General features: G+C 41.6%; 1 protein-coding gene across 1 annotated transcript in view; it reads left to right on the top strand.

Annotated features, from left to right (window-relative positions):
• The window catches only part of ADGRV1 (adhesion G protein-coupled receptor V1), a 574,752-nt gene that overhangs the window by 95,644 nt on the left and 459,552 nt on the right, over positions 1 to 19,556 (top strand). The window contains exons 8-10 of the mRNA XM_040419646.1: positions 5,558 to 6,123; positions 15,589 to 15,853; positions 15,949 to 16,278. Coding sequence (XP_040275580.1) covers positions 5,558 to 6,123; positions 15,589 to 15,853; positions 15,949 to 16,278 — 1,161 coding nt within the window. The remainder of the gene's footprint in view (positions 1 to 5,557; positions 6,124 to 15,588; positions 15,854 to 15,948; positions 16,279 to 19,556) is intronic.

Genomic DNA, 19,556 nt, shown 5'->3' on the forward strand with positions numbered 1-19,556 from the left:
GTTATTGTATCTATGCACAGAGCTTGGTTCTGTTACTTTATCTATGCACAGAGCTTGGTTCTGTTATTGTATCTCTACACAGAGCTTGGTTCTCTTATCGTATCTATGCACAGAGCTTGGTTCTCTTATCGTCTATGCACAGAGCTTGGTTCTGTTATTGTATCTATGTACAAAGCTTGGTTCTGTTACTGTATCTATACATGCAGCTTGGTTCTGTTACTGTCTATATACACAGAGCTTGGTTCTGTCACAGTATCTATGCACAGAGCTTGGTTCTGTTACTGTATCTATGCACAGAGCTTGGTTTTGGTATCATATCTATGCACAGAGCTTGGTTCTGTTACTGTATCTATGCACAGAGCTTGGTTCTGTTATCATATCTAGGCACAAAGCTTGGTTCTGTTATCGTATCTAGGCGAATAGCTTGGTTCTGTTATCGTATCTATGCACAGAGCTTGGTTCTATTATCATATCTATGCACAGAGCTTGGTTCTGTTATCGTATCTAGGCGCAGAGCTTGGTTCTGTTATCGTATCTAGGCAAAGAGCTTGGTTCTGTTATCGTATCTATGCACAGAGCTTGGTTCTGTTATCATATCTATGCACAGAGCTTGGTTCTGTTATCGTATCTAGGCGCAGAGCTTGGTTCTGTTATCATATCTATGCACAGAGCTTGGTTCTGTTATCATATCTATGCACAGAGCTTGGTTCTGTTATCGTATCTAGGCACAAAGCTTGGTTCTGTTATCGTATCTAGGCACAGAGCTTGGTTCTGTTATCATATCTAGGCGAAGAGCTTGGTTCTGTTATCCTATCTAGGCACAAAGCTTGGTTCTGTTATCGTATCTAGGCACAAAGCTTGGTTCTGTTATCGTATCTAGGCACAGAGCTTGGTTCTGTTATCGTATCTATGCACAGAGCTTGGTTCTGTTATCGTATCTATGCACAGAGCTTGGTTCTCTTATCGTCTATGCACAGAGCTTGGTTCTGTTATTGTATCTATGTACAAAGCTTGGTTCTGTTACTGTATCTATACATGCAGCTTGGTTCTGTTACTGTCTATATACACAGAGCTTGGTTCTGTCACAGTATCTATGCACAGAGCTTGGTTCTGTTACTGTATCTATGCACAGAGCTTGGTTTTGGTATCATATCTATGCACAGAGCTTGGTTCTGTTACTGTATCTATGCACAGAGCTTGGTTCTGTTATCATATCTAGGCACAAAGCTTGGTTCTGTTATCGTATCTAGGCGAATAGCTTGGTTCTGTTATCGTATCTATGCACAGAGCTTGGTTCTATTATCATATCTATGCACAGAGCTTGGTTCTGTTATCGTATCTAGGCGCAGAGCTTGGTTCTGTTATCGTATCTAGGCAAAGAGCTTGGTTCTGTTATCGTATCTATGCACAGAGCTTGGTTCTGTTATCATATCTATGCACAGAGCTTGGTTCTGTTATCGTATCTAGGCGCAGAGCTTGGTTCTGTTATCATATCTATGCACAGAGCTTGGTTCTGTTATCATATCTATGCACAGAGCTTGGTTCTGTTATCATATCTATGCACAGAGCTTGGTTCTGTTATCATATCTATGCACAGAGCTTGGTTCTGTTATCGTATCTAGGCACAAAGCTTGGTTCTGTTATCGTATCTAGGCACAGAGCTTGGTTCTGTTATCATATCTAGGCGAAGAGCTTGGTTCTGTTATCCTATCTAGGCACAAAGCTTGGTTCTGTTATCGTATCTAGGCACAAAGCTTGGTTCTGTTATCGTATCTAGGCACAGAGCTTGGTTCTGTTATCGTATCTATGCACAGAGCTTGGTTCTGTTATCGTATCTATGCACAGAGCTTGGTTCTGTTATCGTATCTAGGCGAAGAGCTTGGTTCTGTTATCCTATCTAGGCACAAAGCTTGGTTCTGTTATCGTATCTATGCACAGAGCTTGGTTCTGTTATCGTATCTATGCACAGAGCTTGGTTCTGTTATCGTATCTATGCACAGAGCTTGGTTCTATTACTGGGTCTAAGTACTTGGCTCTTCAGCCATATCTATGTTTAAAGCTTATTTCTGTTACCATATCTGAGCATATCTTATTGCTAAGCTTAGTTCGGTTAGCATATCTAAGTAGCAGCTAAAGCTAGTTTCACACTAGCGTTTTTGCTGGATCCGGCAGGGTTCCGAAAAAACGCTTCAGTTACTGATAATGCAACCATCTGCATCCGTTCTGAATGGATCCGGTTGAATTATCTTTAACATAGCCAAGACGGATCCGTCATTAACTCCATTGAAAGTCAATGGAGGACAGATCCGTTTTCTATTGTGTCAGATTGTGTCAGCGAAAATGGATACGCCCTTATTGATTTGCATTGGGGGTCATGACAGATCCATCTTGCTCCGCATCCCAGGACGGAAAGCAAACTACAACATGCTGCGGTTTGCTCTCCGGTCTGGGAACGCAACTAAATGGAATAAAAAGCATTTTGGAGCACTCCATTCTGTTCAGTTCAGTTTTGTCCCCATTAACAATGAATGGGGACAAAACTGAAGCGTTTTTTTCTGGTATTGAGCCCCTATGACGGAACTCAATACCGGAAAACTTTAACGCTAGTGTGAAAGTAGCCTTAGGATAGTATAGATAATTTAGTGTATACAGGTGCAAGGATTTTTGCCGCCCCCTCATGTCACTCACTCACTGACAGACACACACACTGACAGACACACACACACACTGACAGACACACACTCACTGAATGACGTACACAGAAACTCACTGACAGACATACTCACTGACAGACACACATACACTCACTGACAGACACACACTCAGACACTCACTGAATGACATACACAGAAACTCACTGACAGACACACATACACTCACTGACAGACAGACACACACTCACTCACTGACAGACATACACCTACCCACTGAAACACACACACACACACACATATACTCACTGACAAACATACACATACAGTACTCACTGATAAACACACAGACACTTACTGACCGACAGACATCCACACTCACTGACATACACACACAGACACTCAATGACAGACACACATACATTTACTGACAGAAAGACAGACATACATATACTCACTCACTGACATAAATACACAGGCAGACACTCACTCACTCAGTCAAACACTTAAACTCTCACCTCCCTGGGGGCCAGTGTGGTGCAGCTCCTCAGTCCTCCGCGCGCCGTTTAGTATGTCGGGGCCGGAATGACATCATATTCCAGCCTCCCTTGTCGCCCGCCTCCTCTCCTCCGGTAATTTACTGGCAGAGCAGGCACCTGCCATCAGGGTAAGCAGATGCCTGCTCTGCCATATTTAAGAAGGACTTCCACCTCCTGGCCCCCCTGTAACAGCGCTGGGGGCGGATCAAGAGCCGCTCGCCCAGGGCTGCAGCCCCAGTCAGGGGGAGCCCACCAGGGCTAGTTCGCCTATATGGTTGCATCGGCCCTGAGTGTATATATCATAGTGATATGTTGCACGACATTAACTTTACTAAAATGTACTCTTTTCAAAGGCAATAACTTATATGTATAACAAAGGGGAACCTGGGCACTCTCAAGATAATCAGACTATAAAGAATTTATTGCTACACAAATAGATTAAAACACAAATAGATTAAAACACAAATAGGTAAAATACAAATTAGTTAAATATCCGCTACCCATAAACGTCCTATAGATGCTACTAAAAGACAGGAATATTAATACCAACAAAAAAATCCTAAAATATCCTTAAAATATGGGGGTAAATGCAAAATTAAACTCAAATAGCCACAAGTGGCAAAATGTAGCCAACAAATAAAACAATACTGTCAATTATATAGCGTCCCGCTATATAATATCACCAGCGGCGTCCCACTGGGGAAAACTTTCTTGTGCTCATTGTGACAGCCTGCCAGAAGAATCAGGACGGTCTTACCGTGTAAGTGAATGTCCCACAAATGCTCGGCTAGGTGGTCCTGTGTTTGTCAGACCAGTGTTCACGAGCGTCTCTCGTTCCCGTTCTCCCGCGCTGGTGGTTTGTTTGCCACTTGCAGCTAGACTCCGGCTTATATGGTTAGTCTTGCGCTATATAGTTCAACCTTCCATTCGCGCGGCAGACGGTATTAAAATATACGGCAGGCTAGTCACGACAACTGGGGTCCTGGCTATACGCGTTTCGGGGTATCTGGTCACCCCTTCCTCAGTAGCTGTCGGACCCCTTGGATAACCCTCTCTTTTATAGTCCATGGGCTACTTCAAAACCCTGCATGGATTTTGGGCAAATAGATGGTCTTTCCGGTTATTTTTGGACTTCATGTTCTTGAGTATTTGTAAATCTCTATTAAAAAGGTCCTCACCTCATAGTAAATGATCACGTAGCGGATATTTCTAATATAAGTTCCATCTCATGACAGTCGTATGCGTATATCTCCAAAAATAGCATGAACGCAACCTTCTGCATAAAAAACCTCCCATACACCTGTTTATGGGTATCCATTACCTCCATATCACTCGAAAACGCATCAGCGCCTATGCGGTACCGATTTTTCATATTTTCACCCTAAAATCAATCCTATATCCGTTTGGAATTATGTTAGGTAATAAATTAGAAATAGGAAATAAATACCTTTTATTATACAGAATACTCCTAAAACTCTCTCATACCGATTTTTCCTATAGCATATCCTAGTTATAAATATACGTGTATAATACCTAAATCTAAAATAAATGATGACTGGATAAAATCTAAATAACTATATAAAAAACTATATAACAAAAAGGGACAATAAAAAATACTATAAAAAGTATTAAAGTGCTTCATACAGCTTATTATATACTCTTAGAATTCTTCAGATCAATAGGGAATTGGATCTAGGTGGAAGCCCACTGCCAAGGGAAAACTCCCCCAATAGTGAATACTGGGTGGAGTTGACCATCAGCAGGGGGCATCCACCAAATCTACAGGAAGCCAAATAATTCAAATTCCGCATTCAGTCCCCCTGCAAAAATGCGTTGAGATTCTAAATACTCTTTCTCCACAAAACATACTTTTACAGTTCGAAATTTGTAAACTGAAATAATCTATACAAATCTTATTAATAATGTTATTTATACTGCACTGTTCATGCAATAAAAAAGCCTTGTAATGATAGCGGTTTTACTATTTAAAAAGTTATGTGTCCTGGAATTCTGTGTAAAATTGCTGTGTCATATAGGCCTTACAATGAATTAGCAATATTTGCATGCAACTGTAGGGTGGGCCCCCAAAGTCACTTCCATTGGTGGGCCCTAGGGTTCCCAGTCCAACACTGCACCGGTGGTGTAAGACAAACATTGAGGGAGTGAATCAGGTCTAACACATAAGATATGCTAATGGTTTGAAATATGTGTTGCTTTGATGCTTTGATTGGAAATAATAAAATATTAAAATATTGGGCCAGATGGTTTAATGATTAATGATGACCATTATTCACCAGTTCATTTTCATACGAATTGTGTAAGATATAGATAGCATGGGACATACCAATTGTTTTCTTTATTTTTTAGATACCTGAAAATGATGAAAACTTTACTTTAAGACTTACACATGTATATGGCGGCGCAGAGATCAACACTTCAAAGAGCATGTTGCAGATCAATATTAGAAAAAATGATAGCCCAGTACGATTCAGTCAGAGCACTTACATGATACCTGAGACAGAAGATGTGATAAGTATCCCTGTGATTCGTGGAAGGACTCTTAATGATGTAGTTGTTGGATCAGATGATTCCGTAGTGTCCATCAAATACAGAGTCATAACTGGGAACTCAACATCTAGCGCACAGCTCAGAAATGACTTCTTAGACCTTCAGCCAAACAACACAATAATATTTCTTCCAGGGGTCCAGGAGATTGCACTAAAATTTCAAATAATTGATGATGCAATCCCTGAAATAGCAGAGTCTTTTCAAATTGTTTTGATGGAGGAATCCCTACAAGGTGACGCCGTTTTACAATATCCAAGTATTGTCTACGTCACCATTGAACCTAATGACAAACCCTATGGAGTTTTGTCTTTTAACAGTGCCATTCTTGCACAGATAGCAACTATTGATGAAGATAAAGTATCAAGGTAAGTTTCAATCTTGTATCTTTATTTATATTTTTCATAAATCAATAGAATATATATATATATATATACACACACACACACACACATATATGTACTGAACAGCTGCTGTAACACCATTACCTTGATATTGTGTCTGTAGAAAGCCTAAAAGGAGTCTTCCACCTCCAAATTGATTTCAAAGTAAACATACCACCATGCAGAGTAGGTACCCCAAAGCTTTCTTGGTCCTCTAAGGATATGGATTGTGTCAGGAACTGGTTAGGAAAAAACTGATGGTTTTACATGCAAGTTCAATCAGTTTTGTCTGGGATTGCCTTCAGTGTTTCATTTTTTTTGTCAAATCTCTATTATTGAGTTTAAACATACGAGAAAACAAGTGAACTAGATGTACATGTTTTCAGTAACACATAAGCTTCACAAGAGTCAAAAAACTACAGTTGTACAGTTGTGTTCAAAATTATTCAACCCCCACTGAAATTGAGTGTTTTGGCCAGTTTGACATTGATTTTGATCATTTCAGTCATCTTGTTTACAATTAAATCAAAGAGGCACTTGTAAGTCAGACAAATATAACATAACATTTATAATGAAATAACCACAAATGTCTTTTCTGTGCTCACATCATTATCAGTTTTATTCAACCCCCAAGTGACATTCAATCTTAGTACTTAGTACAACATCCTTTTCCAGTTCTAACAGCTTTTAAACGTGAAGCATAGCTTGACACAAGTGTCTTGCAGCGATCTACGGGTATCTTCGCCCATTCTTCATGGGCAAAAGCCTCCAGTTCAGTCACATTCTTAGGCTTGCGCGCTGCAACTGCTTTCTTTAAGTCCCACCAGAGGTTCTCAATCGGATTTAAGTCTGGTGACTGCGATGGCCACTTCAAAATGTTCCAGCCTTTAATCTGCAACCATGCTCTAGTGGACTTGGTGGTATGCTTGGGATCATTGTCCTGTTGAAAGGTCCAACGTCTCCCAAGCCTCAGGTTTGTGACGGACTGCATCACATTTTCATCCAATATCTCCTGGTACTGAAGAGAATTCATGGTACCTTGCACACGCTGAAGCTTCAATGTACCTGTAGAAGCAAAACAGCCCCAAAGCATGATTGACCCCCCACCATGCTTCACAGTAGGCAAGGTGTTCTTTTCTTCATAGGCCTTGTTCTTCCTCCTCCAAACATAGCGTTGATCCATGGGCCCAAACAGTTCTAATTTTGTTTCATCAGTCCACAGAACACTATCCCAAAACTTTTGTGGTTTGTCCACATGACTTTTGGCATACTGCAGTCGACTCTTCTTATTCTTTGGAGACAGCAAGGGGATGCGCCTGGGAGTTCTGGCATGGAGGTCTTCATTACGCAGTGTGCGCCTTATTGTCTGAGCTGAAACTTCAGTACCCACATCTGACAAATCTTTTTTCAGTTCCTCAGCAGTCACACGGGGACTTTTCTCCACTTTGCGCTTCAGGTAGCGCACAGCAGTCGAAGTCAGCATCTTCTCTGCCACGACCAGGTAGCGTTTCAACAGTGCCCTTTGCCTTGAATTTGCGAATGATGCTTCCTATGGTGTCTCTTGGTATGTTTAACATCTTTGCAATCTTCTTATAGCCATTGCCCTTCCTGTGAAGAGAAATCACCTCTTCTCTTGTCTTCCTGGACCATTCTCTTGACTTCACCATGTTTGTAAACACACCAGTAAATGTCTAGAAGGAGCTGAGTATCACAGTCCTTTTAAATCTGCCTAATTGGTGCTTATTATGCTTGATTGCTGCTCCTTGACATCCACAGGTGTTTTCAATACCTAATCGAAAACACTTGAATGAACCTCTGTTCTTAAGAGTGGTAGTCTTTAAAGGGTTGAATAATTGTGTCAATAAAGAAATCACAAAAAAAACATTTAATACTGTATTACAAAAACAATTGATGTCATTTTAGTTGCATTTGGTTCTTTAAAAAGTCCTTGTAAGATTTCATTCTGAACACAATTACAAATGTACACTAAATTCCCTAAAACCCTTTACAGCATTGGGGGTTGAATAATTTGGAACACAACTGTAAATGTAAAATGTATCAATAATCAACAATGTTATGTTATGGTACATATTGCTTTAGTTTTGTTCATGGAACCATATTATTTAACATAGTGAGATAAAAAAAAGGTGCTTTAGGATCATGAGCTTAATATCTCAAGGGGCATCCATGAACCAATTCCGCTTCTGAGGTACAGTATAACAAAAACACAGGGGAAAAAAAAAAAGTGAGACAAGGACAGAAAGAGAAGGAGGGATCAACAACAACCAAAAAAAGGGAGGAGGGGTAGAGGTAGGGCAGAAAGGGGGGTGATGGGGGGGATTTATGTATGATTTCTGAAGGTCCTCCATGGGGAACAGATTTTTAAAAATTTGTCATGTTTCCTCTCCGTCCACCTTACAAGTTCCTCACAATTGCACACTTGGTCGACTTTCGCCAGCCATTCCTCCATTGATGGTGGGGAAGAGTGGGATCAACATCTTTGCTATTGCTAAGAGATGTGTGACAAGATTTGTCTTAGACGGACGATATGTGTCACTAGGCTTCACCAGGAATATCATGTCCGGCGAGATATCAAGGGAGATTTGGATATTTCCTGAATCACCAATTCAATTTGTTTTCAGAATGCTCTGATTTTGTTACAATTCCACCAAATGTGCAAGTAGGAGCCCCTAGTGTCCCGGCATCTCCAGAAAACATCTGTGTCAGACACGTTGCGTAAAAAGAGGAACTCCGGTGTTTTATACCAACGGCACAATACTTTGTAGTGATTTTCCTGTAGCCTCACACATCTCGAGAACCCTTGAGAATATGATAGAATAAAGCGGGTTTCTGTGTCTGAAACATTAGCGTTTAAAATAAACTGGTGGTATAAGTGTAAAATTTTCCTGCCTTTAGGGGAATTCCCTAGCATTAGTTATTCAAAGACCGTGAGGCTCCTTGTTGGGGAACCTAGGGAGAGGAATTTAGAGCAGATATATTTGAAATGTGCGTAATAGAAAATAATTTGTTTCAGATATGTCTGAGGGAAGATAACTTCTAAAAGCCTAGATGGGCAGGGTAGAGCTCTGGGCCAGAGCTTCTTCTAGTCTCCAGGTTCTCATTGTTTGCCAAATACCTTCCTTGGCCAGGCCGGGAGAAGCGACAAGTGCAGGAAGCAGGACCATCGGTGTTAGGGGGGAGGGTCATGGGGCCAGAGTTTGTCCCATTTGTGGCCAAACATCTATAGGGCCATGTAACATTGGGCTGATGTCTGACAATGTTTTGGTGGAAGATTGGGGAATCCACATGTATTCTAGCTCCTTATAAACCTTGTGAGAGGGAGCTATCGCATAAGGGTCAACCTCTCCACATGGGAACATTAATTGCAACCATCTATTTAGTTGTACCTCCTTATAGTAAGCATGTATATCCAGGAGCCCCAGCCCCCCCATCTCCCTCTTTCTAATCATCATTGAGTGTGAAATGTGTAATTTTTTATCGTTCCATAGGAATTTAGAGAAAAGGCTTTTTATAGTAGCGAAAAAAGCAGGGCTTAATAAAATCGGGACCATTTGTAAGTTGTATAATGTTTTCGGCATTATGTAGGTCCTAAGTAAGTTTCTTCTGCCAAGCCAGGATATCCACATGGGGCTGTACTCCTTTAGCATCTTTGAGATTTCTCCAAGTAGCGGGGTATAGTTCAGTTGATAAAGCTCAGAGAGGTTTTTTGAAAGGCGTACCCCTAAGTAAGTGATTGAGAACTGAGCCCAGGCAAAATCCATACTGGACCTTAGCTTGGCTAATCGCGAGTAAGGCACCGATATGTTGAGTATGTCTGACTTGGTAGAATTTACCTTAAAATTCGAGAGGACTCCAAATTCCTGAAGCAGAAGTGAGACATGAGATAGACTGGATTCTGGTTCAGATATTAGAAAGAGGAGATCATCTGTGAAGGCAAGGAATTTTAGTTGTTTCTTTCCTAGTTTCAGCCCCTTGATGTTCTCCGTCTCCCTGATCTTTTGTGGCAGAGTTTCCATGACTAGAACAAAAAGGGTGGGACAGAGGGGGCAACCTTGCCTCGTTCCATTTGTTATTTCAAAGGTCGGTGACAGGATATTGTTGATGTTGAGTCTAGCATGGGGGGACTGATAAAGCGTAAAAATAGCATGGATTAGAGGTTTCGGGAACGCAAACTTGTCAAGGGTTGCCTCCATGAATGCCCATTTGACCCTATCAAAGGCCTTCTCAGCGTCAATGCTCAAGAGGACTAAAGGTGTCTTAGAGGCTTCGGCGGCATAAATGGAGTGGAGCAGCCTCGCAGAGTTTGTCTTCCCCTCCCTACCTTGGACAAAGCCTGTTTGTTCGGGACCTATTAGAGAGGGAATGATGGGTCTGAGTCTGTTTGCTAGAAGTTTGGCCCAAATCTTCAGATCCTGAATTAAAAGAGAGATTGGTCTATAGCTTCCGCATTCTGCAGGGTTTTTCCCTTCCTTAGGGATAAGTGTAATAAAAGCTTCTTGAGTTTGTCTGGGTAGGGAGCCACCGTTCAGTAGAGCGTTACAAACCTTAGTGAACTGGAGGAGAAGGATTTGTTGGAAAGTTTTAAAATAATGTAGGGAGAAGCCATCTGGGCTCAGGCTTTTATTGGGGGAGAAGCTACTTAGGACCCCTCTAAGTTCGTCCTCAGTGAAAGGGCGGATCAGATCCGCTGCTACTGTAGGGGAAATAGAGGGGAGTTTTAGGGGGAGAATGAACTTCCGAGCAGCCTCTGCAGCATTTATATCTGAGTTCTTCTCTACTGAGGGCTCTAGATTATATAGGTTAGAATAAAAGTGGTGGAATGCTCTAGCAATGTCTTTCGTCGAGGTAACCAGTTTTCCAGTATCTGTCATGGTACTCCATGATAAGACAGTGCCTCTTGTTGGTTGGTCTGCAAAAGCACAGGGAGGAAGGAGCACTGTACAGGTGGGGGCGCAGAAGCTGTTTTAACAGATGCTGGAGGTGGGTAAGGAGGGGTAGCGAGTAGGGTGGTGGTATTAGACAAAACAGACGTAGGGGGAGGGGAGACAATTAGACAAGACAAGACAAATAAGAGCTTTAAAGTGGATGGATGCACAAAGAATAGTGTTATACTGTCTCAGCAAAGATCGCCGAATTGAGGTCTTTGTAAATTAATAACACAAACAATAAAAATGAGAGAAAAGAAAGGACAAGAAAAAGAAAACATACCGCGAAAACAGACAAACATTGCAGAATTCTTGTCGACTATGCGGCTAGAAACGAGCTGTCTTGAGATTGGGTAGTTGGGGTGTGGGGTGTGAGTGGAGGGGGAAGGGTCCTAGACCCGGCATGTAGCTTATAAGGCAAAAGAAATGATGAGCAATTAAAAGTGATTAACTAGCATTATACTCATCAATAAGTTCTTTGGGAAGCTTGGGATGGTGGTTTCGGAATCCTCTAATAGGAGGCGAGGTAATCAGAGTCCTCTCGGATTGATAGTAGACGTCTGCATATCAGGATAAGATCTTAGGCATTCGTTCGAATCATGTGGGGGAGATAGCCCTCTGAGACTGTCTCTTCCTGGTTTTCGGTGAATGGTTCTTATGCTCCACTCTCCACAGTTTGGATCTAGGCAGCTGCGAAAGGCTCGGTTAATCCGATATCCGGAGCCAAGATGGTATTTCCACCGGCGAGATCTCCAGTGTGTCCCATATTTTGCTCAGATCTGATGGAGTATGCACTGTCAGACGACGCCCTTTAGCCCATATCGCTAGGCCAAACGAGAACATCCAGGTATACTGTATATTCTACTCCCGCAGAACATCCAGTAATGGCTTCAGGATTCGGCGCTTAGCCAAAGTAGACGGTGCAATGTCCTGATAGAAGTGTAAGGTAGAATCACCGTATTTAACAGGAGCTTTTTCCCTAGAGGCTGCAACTATTTGCGAAGTGTCTACAGAAGATAATAGACCACAAATGACATCCCGCTGCAGATCACCTTGCTTTGGCTTGCGGCGTAGCGCCCTATGTAAGCGCTCGATAATAATGCCCGACGCTCTGTTAAGGGCCAGTAGAGCACCGAAAATTTTCAGCGCCACTTTCCTCAAGGCATCATTTGCAAACTGTTCAGAGAGGCCCTTGATTCTTACATTCCTCCTTCTGCTCCTGTTTTCCTGGTCCTCGATGAGCAAGTGGGCCTAAGGTTTGGGAAGGTTTGGCTTGCTAAACTGGTGTTCTGAGGTGCCTTTGTGAGGGAGCTGCAGGCTCACGCGTCCATCTCACACAGCGGCCAGGTTCCGCCCCCCCAGTGTTTCATTTTTTTTTCAGGTGGATGTAATACGTTTTTGAGTCATTTTTCATGTATTAGAATTAAAATTGAATAACAATCTAGATCCATCAGTGAAAAGCGCATTGCACCCAGATACCTTTTGTTTTTCATGCTAGCCACATTCATTCCTATGGAGCCAGGGTTATGTAAAAAAAAAAAAAAAACGCACAATAAAGAACATACTGCAATTTTTTCCTGAATGCAGAGATGATGCGTTGAAATGAATGAGTCAAAATTCAGTCCAGATGCTATGAATTAACAATACACAATGCCCCCGGAATAAAAACTTGCTCCTGTGAAATGAACCTAATCCTGAGAAATGCTTTTTTATTTTTATGTACATAAGGTGGGGTGGGGCCACTCCATTTAGTGCACCATCGCTCCACCAGTAATGTCGCACAGGGCCCTTCGTTTCGTTTGACTGTCCTTGAGATTTCAGTGCAATGACACGGGATTCGAGATGCACTAGAACGGAGTTGTTGAACCAAAAACCTTACTTAAAATAAAAAGAAGCATTTCTCAGGATTAGAGGACCGGGTGTTTACAAAAAAGGTATGAGAATGATTCACAACACCTACCCTACCTGGCGGTATGCTTAAAGGCGATGTACACCTTCAGAGGCAATTTTTGTTTATGATTGCATTTTACTCATTTTTCACTAAAAATCATATTTTCATTTGGCCTTTATTAAAAATATTGAGCCGTTCTGCTACAAAGGGTTAACTGTTTTCCTAACTTTGTGACTGGTACTTTAATTTTCACTTTGTGCCGGTTATCTAATAACCCTTATCTCTAAACACTTATTTAAGCCACATTCTTATCAGTAAGATAAGAACTGAGCTATAATGAGTGTCTGTAATGTCAGAGAGCAGAGATAAGGAGTCCATCTGCTCCTCAACTGACAGAAAAGAGAGAAAATCCATAGGCTGCTACTACAGCTTCTCAGCTATGTACACAAAAAAGTGTTCCATATTTTTAATAAAGACCAAAGATCAAAATGAGTACAATCAGTGGCGTAGCTTGGGTTGGCAGCACCCTTGGCAAGTCAATTATTGCGCCTCCCCCAACGCACTTTTTTTTTACAGATAATGTAGTAAATATCAACTGCAGTCCTATGTAACACCACACGTAACACAGTGATAACTCTCAGAGTACAGATAATCTAGTAGATGGATGGGAGGCCCTAGAATTCAGAACACGCACAGTGTCGCCTGAAGTCCTCCCCCCCAACCCTACCATGAATGAAATATGTGGATGGACTTTACATATATTGGTGCACAAAATACAGCAGAATACAGCAGCACATACCTCTTACATCCAGTCACGTCTCCTCTGATGTAGACTCTTTCCTCAATGTCTTCATTCGGAGATAAGACATTTCAGCCGCGTCTCTTTCAGCCGCTTCTCGTCTCTGAAGAGTTTATCACAGAATTTGTTTTTAGATTCCTCACTTTACTATCGTTCTCTTACTCCTGGTGCCTCAACACTGTCATCCTGCTGCTACCCCCAATACTGTGCTAGTGCCATACAGATAGTCCCCCATAATAATGCACTTCCAAACTGACCTCAATGGTAATAGTGTTCAACCCCACTACTAATGGGTGGCATCACCTTCATTAGCAACCCCATTAGTAGTAATGTCAATCCATATTGGGCTCAATTATAAACCCCCCTCAATAATGTCCCCATAGGGCTCCTAGTATAAATAAGGCCTCCTATAGTGTCCCCAGCAGTAACAATGCCCCTCTATAAGGTACCCCTATAGAGCCCACAGTAGTAATAAAGTCCCCTATAGTGTATTCAGTAGTTATACCTCATACAGTGGTCCAAGTATTTATAAAGACCCCTGTAGTAGTCCCAGTATTTTTAAAGACCCGTCGCAGTGTGCTCACTGTATAATTATTATTATTATATGTAATACCCCCCTCTGTATTGTTATTATTATGGCCCCCTCTGTATTATAAGTATAATGGGCCTCTCTGTATTAATAGTATGATGACCCACTCTGTGAGCTGTGTGAGTGCTGTTTTTTTGTGGGGTCACTGGGGAGCTTTTTTTTATTTTGAGGGGACATCATTTTTTTGCAAATTTTTTTAGGAGCACTAAAAACGTTGAATCACGCAATTGGCAAAGACACCTATTTTACCCACAAAAATGACCCCTCTGGGCAGCAAGCCCGGGTCTTAACTGAAGAAATACTTCTCTGAGCAGTACTAACTAGCAGTGCAATCCACTCCCTAACTGGTCTGAGCGGTGCAGCAGGCACGGTTTACTTTACTTTATTGAAATTGTGATTGAGCTCAGGCCCTGAGCCTCAGGGGGACTTGCTTGCAAGCGTTTTGCTGTCCGCTTGACCAAACTGAGCCAAACGGATCCGTCCTGACACACAATGTAAGTCAATGGGGACGGATCCGTTTCCTCTGACACAATCTGGCACAATAGAGAACTGATCCGTCTCCCATTGACTTTCAATGGAGTTCATGACGGATCCGTCTTGGCTATCTTAAAGATAATACAAACAGATCTGTTCATGACGGATGCATGCGTTGTATGGATCCATTTTTGCAGATACATGACGGATCCGCCCAAAACACGAGTGTGAAAGTAGCCTTAGGATAAGGCTGAGTTCACACGAACGTGTGTGGCCCGTGCCCATGCTGCGGCCCGCAATGCACGATCGCCGGCCGTAGGTCAGCCGCATCGGATCGCGGACCCATTCACTTTAATGGGTCCGTGATCCGCCCGTTCCGCAAAAAGATAGGACATGTTCTATCTTTTTGCGGAACAGAAGTACGGGACGCAACACCACGGAAGCAGGGGACCAGTTCCCTGCGGCCTTTCCGCTATTCCGGATTTGCGGACCCATTGAAGTAAATGGGTCCGCATCCGTGATGCGGAATGCACACGGAACTGTGGCCGTGTATTGCGGCCTGCAATTTGCGGGCCGCAATACGGCCACGGATCACACACGTTTGTGTGAACTTAGCCATCAATATTAGATCAGGGAGAGTCCAACTCTTGGCAGCCCTGCCAATCAGCCCTGCCTAACCTTTGTCCCATTCATGTAACCCCTCTAAATGCTATGCAAATTAGATGACCTTTTCTTTGATTTTTTGGGATAGATATGATGGAATAACTATAGTGAGAAATGGAGGGACACACGGCAATGTTTCAGTAAGATGGGTCATTAAGCGGAACAGCAGTGATGTATCACCTGTGACCACCGACATCCTGCCCGATTCTGGAGAACTTAAGTTTTCACAGGGGCAAATGATGGCAACAGTTCCCCTCACAATTGTATCAGATCTTGTTCCTGAAGAAGCTGAGGCATATCTGTTCCAGATCTTTGCAGCTCAAGGTGGAGCAGAACTTGGCTCTCCAACAGAGGTTTGTATTCTGAAAAAATATAAATTTTTCTTATATTTCATCCACAGCTGAATATTATATTTTCTTGTCTTGACCATCTAATATGTGTTTTGCAGCTTCTGTTCTACATCCTAGACAGTGATGATGTATACGGTTTGATTCAATTTCATGCCATACAAGAGCAGAAAATTGAGAGCAGTCCTGAGGGGCGATACTTGACCTTGAGTTTTCTGAGGCAAGGTGGAACCAGAGGAGATGTGAGATTAGTTTATGATGCATTGTACATCCCGGCTGGACCATTGGATCCTATGAGAGCAAAAGACAGAGTCCTCAATGTTTCATCAAGAAACAGTGTTATATTTGAAGAGTCGAGATCAGTTATTACAGTCCAATTGTCAATAAGAAACGATGCATTTCTCCAGAATGGGGCTCATTTTCTTGTACAGGTACAGTATCTTTAAACTGTATGAAAATAGATTTACTAACCTTATGAAAACCTGTAATATGAAGGTGACTAGTGTTAGGGTACTTTCACACTAGCGTTATTCTTTTCCGGTATTGAGTTCCGTCCTAAGGGCTCAATACCAGAAAAAAACGCAATCCGTTCAGTATGCATCAGGATGTCTTCAGTTCAGTCCCTTTACGGTATTTGGCCAGAGAAAATACCGCAGCATGCGGAATGCCGGATCCGGCATTAATTCCCATTGAAATGTATTAATGCCGGATCCGGTACCAAGTGTTCCGGTACTGGAACTTTAAAAATGCGAAGAAAAAAAATACCGGATCCGTTTTTCCGGATGACACCGGAGAGACGGATCCGGAATTTCAATGCATTTGTCAGACGGATCCGCATGCGGATCCGGCTACAAATGATATCTGTTTGCATACGGATTTCCAGATCCGGCAGGCAGATCCGGCAGGCAGATCCGGCGACGGAACTGCCTGCCGGATCCTCACAACGCAAGTGTGAAAGTACCCTTACCAGGATCTTAACTAGTTAAGCTATAACATCAAGAGGCCCTTTGAACATGTTCCAGTCATGAAAAACCATTGGAAATAAGTTTGTAAATTCTGTGGGGAGATTTCTGGCAGAAAAGAGTCACAAACCCTGTGTTTTGCAACTTTATAAACGCCACTGCGGCAATTTTTTTTCCGTATGTGGCGTTTGTATGCCACCCTCGCCACTTTCAGAGAAGGGGGTGTGGTGAGGGTGGGGACCTGGCACATTTACCTTCTTTTACACCAGTTTTACCCCAGCTGGGTACATACTGTAAGTACCTGGCACTCCCAGCATTAACCCCTGAAGGACTCTATTTAACCTTAAGGACTTGGCCATTTTTTGCAAATCTGACCAGTGTCACTTTAAGTGCTCATAACTTTAAAACGCTTTGACTTACCCAGGCCGTTCTGAGATTGTTTTTCGTCACATATTGTACTTCATGACACTGCTAAAATTGGGTCAAAAAAGTAAATTTTTTTGCATAAAAAAATTCCATATTTACCAAAAATTTAGAAAAATTAGCAAATTTCCAAGTTTCAGTTTCTCTACTTCTGTAATACATAGTAATACCCCCAAAAATTGTGATGACTTTACATTCCCCATATGTCTACTTCATGATTGTAGCATTTTGGGAATGATATTTAATTTTTTGGGGATGTTACATAGCTTTGAAGTTTAGAAGCAAATTTTGAAATTTTTCAGAAATTTTCCAAATCCCACTTTTTATGGACCAGTTCAGGTTTGAAGTCACTTTGTAAGGCTTACATAATAGAAACCATCCAAAAATGACCCCATTCTAGAAACTACACCCCTCAATGTATTCAAAACCGTTTTTACAAACTTTGTTAACCTTTTAGGTCTTCCACAAGACTTCATGGCAAATGGACATAAAATTTACGAATTTTGATTTTTTTGGAAAATTTTCCAATATAATCAATTTTTTCCAGGAAAAAAACAAGGGTTAACTGCCAAACAAAACTCAATATGGGTTACCCTGATTCTGTAGTTTGCATAAACACCCCATATGTGGTCGTAAACTACTGTTTGGCCAAACGGGAGGACATAGAAGGAGGGGAACACCATATGGGTTTTGCAAGGCAGATTTTGCAGGACTGGTTTTGTTTATACCATGTCCCATTTGAAGCCCCCCGTTGCACCCCTAGAATAGAAATTTCAAAAAAGTGACTCCATCTAAGAAAGTACACCCCTCAAGGTATTGAAAACTGGGTTTACAAACTTTGTTAACCCTTTAAGTGTTCCACAAGAGTTAATGGCAGATGGAGAAACAATTTTGAAATTTCTATTTTTTTGAAAATTTTCCAATATCATCAATTTTTTCCAGTAATAAAGTAAGGGTTAACTGCCAAACAAAACTCAATATGGGTTGCCCTGATTCTGTAGTTTGCAAAAACACCCGATATGTGGTCCTAAACTACTGTTTGGCCAAACCGGAGGACATAGAAGGAGGGGAACGCCATATGGGTTTTGCAAGGCAGATTTTGCAGGACTGGTTTTGGTTATACCATGTCCCATTTGAAGCCCCCCGTTGCACCCCATGAATAGAAATTTCTAAAAAGTGACTCCATCTAAGAAAGTACACCCCTCAAGGTATTCAAAACTGGGTTTACAAACTTTGTTAACCCTTTAGGTGTTCCACAAGAGTTAATGGCAGATGGAGAAACAATTTAGAAATTTAAATTTTTTGGATAATTTTCCATTTTAACCCTTACTTTATTACTGGAAAAAATGGGTTAACAGCCAAACAAAACTCAAAATGGGTTGCCCTGATTCTGTAGTTTGCAGAAACACCCCATATGTGGTCGTAAACTACTATTTGGCTAAACGGCAGGACATAGAAGAAGGGGAACGCCATATGGTTTTTGGAAGGCAGATTTTGCTGGACTGGTTTATTTACACCATGTTCAAGCCCCCTGATGCACCCCTAGAGTAGAAACTCCATAAAAGTGACCCCATCTAGGAAACTAAGAGATAAGGTGGTTGTTGTTTTGGGACTATATTAGGGGTCAATATGATTTTTGGTTGCTCTATATTACACTTTTTTGAGGCAAGGTAACAAAAAATTGTAATTCTAAAATTGTTTCTACATTCGCTATTTAGTTTTGTGGAACACCTAAAGGGTTAACAAAGTTTGTAAAGTAACTTTTGAATACCTTGAGGGGTGTAGTTTCTTAGATGGGATCACTTTTTTGGAGTTTCTAGTCTAGGCTACATCAGGGGGGCTTCTAATGGGACATGGTGTAAATAAACCAGTCCATCAAAATCTGCCTTCCAGAAACCATATGGAGTTCCCTTCGTTCTATGCCCTGCTGTGTGGCTATATAGCCATTTACGACCACATATGGGGTGTTTCTGCAAACTACAGAATCAGGGCAATAAATATTTAGTTTTGTTTGGCTGTTAACCCTTGCTTTATTACCGGAAAAAAAGATTCAAATGGAAATTTTGGCCAAAAATTGGTGTTTTGGCACCGTTTTTATTTTATATTTTTAACGCTGTTCATCCGAGGGGTTTGGTCAAATGTTATTTTTATAGGGCAGATTCTTACGGACGCGGCGATACCTAATATGTCTACATTTTAAAATTTATTTAGATTTTACACTATATTATCATTTTAGGAACCAAAAAAAATATTTTAGTATCTCCATAGCCTGGGAGCTACAGTTTTATTTTTTTTGCGGAATGAGATGGCGGTTTTATAGGCAC

This window comes from Bufo bufo, chromosome 2 (genome assembly GCF_905171765.1).
Source record: "Bufo bufo chromosome 2, aBufBuf1.1, whole genome shotgun sequence".
Classification (NCBI taxonomy): domain Eukaryota; kingdom Metazoa; phylum Chordata; class Amphibia; order Anura; family Bufonidae; genus Bufo; species Bufo bufo.